The sequence below is a fragment of the Trachymyrmex septentrionalis genome, unplaced genomic scaffold (assembly GCF_001594115.1).
Source record: "Trachymyrmex septentrionalis isolate Tsep2-gDNA-1 unplaced genomic scaffold, Tsep1.0 scaffold60, whole genome shotgun sequence".
In the NCBI taxonomy this organism is placed as follows: domain Eukaryota; kingdom Metazoa; phylum Arthropoda; class Insecta; order Hymenoptera; family Formicidae; genus Trachymyrmex; species Trachymyrmex septentrionalis.
Window position 1 is genome coordinate 2,768,395 of NW_017305779.1, and position 6,480 is coordinate 2,774,874.

General features: G+C 37.5%; 1 protein-coding gene across 5 annotated transcripts in view; it reads left to right on the forward strand.

Moving 5' to 3' along the window:
- The window catches only part of LOC108752568 (aryl hydrocarbon receptor nuclear translocator homolog), a 40,899-nt gene extending 34,746 nt beyond the window's left edge, over positions 1 to 6,153 (forward strand). The window contains exons 5-13 of one of the 5 annotated variants that reach the window (XM_018493475.1): positions 1,274 to 1,591; positions 1,852 to 2,055; positions 2,991 to 3,182; positions 3,435 to 3,593; positions 3,668 to 3,818; positions 3,915 to 4,072; positions 4,148 to 4,326; positions 4,400 to 4,544; positions 4,628 to 4,842. In XM_018493475.1, coding sequence (XP_018348977.1) covers positions 1,274 to 1,591; positions 1,852 to 2,055; positions 2,991 to 3,182; positions 3,435 to 3,593; positions 3,668 to 3,818; positions 3,915 to 4,072; positions 4,148 to 4,326; positions 4,400 to 4,544; positions 4,628 to 4,842 — 1,721 coding nt within the window. Of the gene's footprint in view, positions 1 to 1,273; positions 1,592 to 1,851; positions 2,056 to 2,990; positions 3,183 to 3,434; positions 3,594 to 3,667; positions 3,819 to 3,914; positions 4,073 to 4,147; positions 4,327 to 4,399; positions 4,545 to 4,627 lie in introns of all 5 variants that reach the window. The other 4 variants (XM_018493473.1, XM_018493471.1, XM_018493472.1 and 1 more) reach the window with 4 other exon arrangements.
- Positions 6,154 to 6,480: the final 327 nt, after the last annotated feature.

Consider the following 6,480-nt stretch of genomic DNA (forward strand, 5'->3'; position numbering starts at 1 on the left):
TTAGAATTTATTATCAGATAGCGATAATTTTATTTGAATATATAATAATTGTGCGATCCTCGCCTTTTTAATCAATACATTGAGGTTGGTCAAAAAATAATTGCAATCTTATAATCTTTTTGTCCACGATAAATGTATATAGGTGCGTGTATAACAGTATTTAAGTTTCTTTTAAATTTCTTCTTTTTTCGTGAGCGAGTATTTAATCGTAAAGGTCTGTTACTTGAAAATTTTGATATCATCAATATGACGGAAACTGTATACAGATTCTCTTTGCGGAAGGTGTCGAGATAACCGCGGTAAGGTAACGTTGGACCGGCAGACATACGCCACATGGAAAGTAATGGTAACGAAGGTCACCGGGGGTCTTCCATAGATCTTGTTTGGAAGTCGTTAAAGTACCTCTTCCCGGAATTTCTCCATATATCGGGGTAAAGATCGCATCGCTGCGCGAGAGAGACGCTCTTTCTCTCTCTCGCGCCTCTCTCTCTTTCTTTCTCTCTTCTTCTCTCTTTCTCTTGGGATCTGCCGTCCACTTTGCAATTCCGATCTTGCACCTCGATAGTTACCTCCGCTGGCGAGGTGCTCCGTCCTCATTTTTGGTACCACACCGTGGCGCGCCGCAGTCTTCGCGTCTCTTCAGAGGTCAACTTCGGAAGAAGCTATCGAGAGACGATTTCAATATTCGATAGGACACGACTTGCTTAGGAATTTGCAGAGTGTTCTTCAAGGTTTGGATCATGCTTTAAAAGCAATCGTATCTTCCTTGACGAATGTACTATCGAATTCTTTCTCTCGAAAACCTCAACCGATAGTTTTAGAAACGCGTTCACAGCTTCATTAACATGAGAGACCTGAATTTCCACATCAAATAAAAAATTGTAGCAATAAATACGATATACTATAGCATTTATAATAAATCCAATCGTATATGTATATATATGTATAAGAATCTTAATCCCTTAATACACACCATGATTTTCTGATCTTTTACTACACATGATGGGTTAATCCTGAATTAATTTCCATTATTTTTCAAGTATATAAAAATATAAGTAATTTGTATACAATATATATTTTTTAATATCTTTAGATATTTATAAAATTGTGTATTTAAAAAAGGAGAAAGAATGGAATTTTATTGTTCAGTCAAATGTTCCTAGTATTTCAAAGAAAAGAAATATCCATGCAGGACACAAATAATCCAATCGTGTGTATTAAGGGTTATAATATTCAGATAAAATATATTTATATTCGGATGTATCCTTCGCAGGCACCGGAAATACTTCCACAGACAACGCCTATAAACCGTCCTTTCTTACGGATCAAGAATTGAAGCACTTGATTCTCGAAGCGGCAGATGGCTTCCTGTTTGTTGTGAGCTGTGACTCGGGCAGAATCATCTACGTGTCCGATTCGGTCGCGCCGGTGTTGAACTACACGCAGAGCGACTGGTTTGGCACCAGCCTGTACCAACAAGTTCATCCTGACGATACCGAGAAAGTTCGGGAGCAGCTCAGCGCGGCGGAGCCACAGCATGGTGGTCGAGTGTTGGACCTCAAGACCGGAACGGTCAAGAAGGAAGGACAATGTAAGTAAAGAAAAAGAACGAATCACTCGCGATTATTCGACAATTTTGCAGAGCTTCTACTTCATCGAGCCACACAATTTACTATTAAATTATTTTATTATCTTGTTACTTTATTATTGTTTCATCATTAGATTAGATCTTATTAAATAATTTTACAGGTGTTTTGAAGATTGTTAATTATAACGATACATCAGGATATTCCCTTTTTTGGGGGGGAAATATATTTAATCAGAAAGAAATAATGGATCTTTCAATTGCAGCCTCGATGCGACTATGCATGGGCTCAAGAAGAGGCTTCATCTGTCGCATGAAGGTCGGGAGTCTGCAAACCTCGGGTGACATGGCAGCAGCACACGGGCTACATCGTATGAAGCAAAGGAACTCTCTGGGACCGCCGGCGCGAGATGGCCAGAACTATGCGGTTGTGCACTGTACTGGATACATCAAGAATTGGCCACCCACCGGTGAGTTTGACACGGGTGTGCGGAGTCGAGAGAATCGCATAAGATTGTATGTCGATGTGCTACCCGGGTAACGGTCTCTCTCTTTCTTTCTCTCTTTTTCTCTTTCTCGAGCGCAACGTACAGCGGGCCCCAGCTTTCTATTTTAAAGCGGGGGAGACGTCGCGCTCGAGGAATACGAACGAACCGTTCCTGGAACACGACGGAACGCGTATACCACGTGTGTACTGTAAATTAAGAACTGCCGTGACTGAATTTTTCGACTCGGTATCTTTCATTAAACATTCCGCACTTAATTTAACGTGTCGTATTTGCTTTTGATCAGCTATGAAAAGTTAGTAACGCAGAAACTGGAAAAATACGACGAATTTGCATATTCAAATGATAAATCTATCCGATCTAAGAAAAGAAAGAATATTATCAGATGCTTTTCTCATTGATTATATACGTTTTCTGATCTGAAATACTTGTCTCTTCAGAATACTCGTTTCACTACTGAATGGAAAGTCACTATTAAAAGTCACGGCGAGATAGTTAACGGCTGTTAACATATTTGTTTAATATTCATGATCACGTGCGTAGCTTTTTTTGTTCCGGTAGCTTTGTGGCAGCCGCTGATTAATTCAATCTTATCGATTACGTTAAAAAAGAAACATACAGAGATGTCTTTGGCGCACGTTAAATGCGATAAAAATGTAATAAATCAATCGCTTTACAACTTTCAAATATCAAGATATATAATATCAATTTTTAATATAACGTTTTCACATTTTAGTTTCATTACAATTATTATAAATTATTATTGACTATTATTGCGATCAATTCACGTCAATGTATTAGTATGAGATTTTTAACGTATAGCTTTTTAGTAAGTAAGACGAATTTCTTAGAACCGATCAACGAGAAATCATGAACTGATTCATGATTTTACGCTGTAGGTGATTTTGTTCCTCCATGTGTACCAAATGTGGGTCTAGGTGACAGAGGTTCTGGGGGCATTCAAACTGGTCCAGATGGTGTAGTTACGGATGAAAATGCCTCCACGCATTGCTGCCTTGTCGCCATTGGGCGATTACAGGTTACTAGCACACCAAATAGTAGCGACTTAGCAGGTTCTAATAGCAATAGCGGTAAATATCATTTCATTAACAATTTAATTAGAAGTTTTGACTACTGCACACGGGACGTGGCAAAGTTTGCCACGTGCCAAGATGCGACACGATAGCCAATCGTTCTTCCGCTCTTATAGAAAAGCGATAAATTGATTGGGTATCGTGTTGTATCTCTCTTGTCTGTGTTACTTGACAAATAAAAATTCACTTTATTCATGTAACAATGCAAAAGCTTATTGTTTTCATAAATTATGTTTCTGTTCGTTGTAGAATTTATATCACGTCATTCTGCAGAAGGTAAATTTACCTTCGTAGATCAAAGAGTTGGCGGAATTTTGGGTTATACTCCATCAGAACTTTTAGGTCATCCTTGCTACGAATTTTTCCATCCGGAAGATCTGACACATATGCGAGAGAGTTTTGAACAAGGTAATACTCCATATTATGCTTCACATATCTAAATATGTGTTTCTGCTTATATTAACCTGTGGCTCGTTTTCTAGTATTGAAGTTGAAAGGACAAGTCGTGTCTGTAATGTACAGATTTCGGGCTAAGAATCGTGATTGGGTGTGGTTGAGGACGTCGGCATTTGCGTTTTTAAATCCGTTCAACGAAGACATCGAATATATTGTCTGCACAAATACGCATGCAAAGTAAGAATTGAGTTACATTTAAAACCTTAAAGATGTCTTATATATTATTTTTTTTTTCTTTTACATGAAAAAAAATATTCGCATATCTTTATCCAGGTCGTTTCATCCTAGTAGCGACGGTCAAACGGAAAGCGAAGCTGTACCTGCATATGGACAACCTGGTCTAGACTATTCTCTTCAGAGACATCCTACCAGGGATCCGCTGTACTCCGCACATCACATGATGCAGCATCCAGCTGCTGTAGCTACAGCCAGTAAGACAATTATCGCATGTTCTCTATTATTTTTTGCATGTCAAACGTCAAACATTAAATGTATATTATTTACAGGTCCGCAACAACCGAGGCCGTCCAGCACACAGAATGTATATCAGAGCTATGAGACGACGCAATCGCCGATAGCTTATGGATCACCTGGACAACAAAGTGCATCTTCGTCGGTCTTAAGTAGGATTCAGAAGCCGGCTAATACATCTCCAACTCCGCAACCATGGGCAATTGGAAGACAGGTATTTAATTTCTTGTTTTTCAATATAGATTCGAAAAGTTACAAATGTCTAAATCTACTATATTTTCCAACAGCAACCTGTAACGGAAGGCTATCAATACAGTCAATTAAGTCCATCGAGATCACCGAGCGGACCGACGTATACTCAGCTTAGTAGCGGTGCTCGAACACCAGCTACACAGCAATATCATGCAGTCACAACAGTGCCTAATAATCCTGGTTAGTCCAACATACTTTAATCTCCTTCCCTAGATATGCAAAATTGCTAATAATCAAATGTACCATTTAATGTTTGTCATTAGGTATGTGGGGTTGGCAGAGTCAACAGCATCAAACGCAGCAACCGGACGGACAAACCGGCGCTCAGGTGTCCGCGCAAGCGCAACCACCGCATCCTGGACAGGCCGGGCCCGGCACACAACCACAAGAACTGTCTGACATGCTGCAGATGCTGCAAGATCAAGGTGGCTCGTCCGGCTTCGAGGAATTGAATATGTTCAATACTAACTTCGAGTAGCAACGAGAAAGGCGATACGCCTCTGAGAAGCAGCTTCTACTTTAGAGGAATTATCTCTCTTCGAGACTTTCTCCGGCTGTTCGATATCACTTCGGGGATTTTGATCTTGGGCATCACAATCCGCAACTGCACACCAGCATCCGGAGGATCGTTCATGGAGAAAAAAGAAACGCGATTTAACAATTTAGCACCGCATATATAGACTCTGCAAAAACGATCGCACTGGGATTAGGACAGCCTAGTCTACTGGATTATTTACATATTATACATCGTATTATAACGAGAGATTTTTTATTCATTGTCATTGGGTATCAGATGCTGTCGTCATGCATTTCGATTGTTTGAAATAATTATCTAAACGAGCATGGTTTCACTGGGAATACCAGTAAAACATTAAGAGCAACTGTACCTTCATGACGGTTATTAATTAGTGCTCGAAATGAATATAATACGCACAGATGGGCTATCCACATTTGGACATAAGCTATTAAAAAAAGTAAAGTTTTACATTTATAAATTTTACATTTGAAACTAAATGCGTAATTGATGAAGATACTAATAACTGAGAAACGCTTTCAATGCTTTCAATGATTTAGATGATTGTACTAAATCTGAAATTAAATTTAAATTAATTCTATTATGAAATCTACTCATAGCGGTGAAAGTTGTGTATAAAGTTGATTGATTAGTTGAGTGAATGGCCTATAGATAAATATTCACGGCCTTGTTACAAGTATTCTAAATATATGTAAGCATCTGTGCTTATTATACAAATGAAGTAACGTAATTTTAATTTTCATAACAATTTTAACCTGTATCATGCGATTCGATATAAATATTTAACGAAGAAAAAGAAAAATGAAAATAACAAGTGTACTCTAAACAATAAGAAAAAATATTTTTAAAAAACTTCTCAATCAAAAATCTATACACAAATCACGGTAATTTTAATACCAGCTTATCATTAGATTTATAAGGTTAGCTTAATTATTTTAATTTAGATCTTTGTAATTATAAACAGTGCAATCATAAATCAACACGCGATAAGAAATCGTTCAAGACATTGACAATGTACAAAAATTGTGTAATCCACCTTTGCTTCTCTGTGCAAGACACGTTTTTAGATATTCTTGAAGAAAAAAATATAGATAATGTTACACATACGAATAATTGCATTTATAAGTAACCACTTGTGTGACTTAGCGCGTTTGTACATGTTTTAGCAAATTTTGACAAGCACATTGAAACGAAATTGCAGCATATCATGATGAATTGGGAACATTTTTCACTAATATACGAACTATACATATACGCATGATTTTTTTAATCATCCTACATCGTGACGAGAATAGTACCATCACTTTTTGACAATAACTAATATATTGAGCCTGATGCAGGCATCAATATTTATATGCGAATGTTAAGTATGAAATCGTCTCTATCAAAGGAAAAGATTACTTCACAAATCCCTTATCTCCATTGTTATATATTCCTTTGCACAATATCCACTCATATATTATAGTTCCACAAGAAATCGCGATTATTATGATTTAAAGAGCGAAGGGTGTTAGAAATGCATACGTATATCACGCAATAAAGCTATAAAAAATATTTTTAGTGTGTATATATATATATATA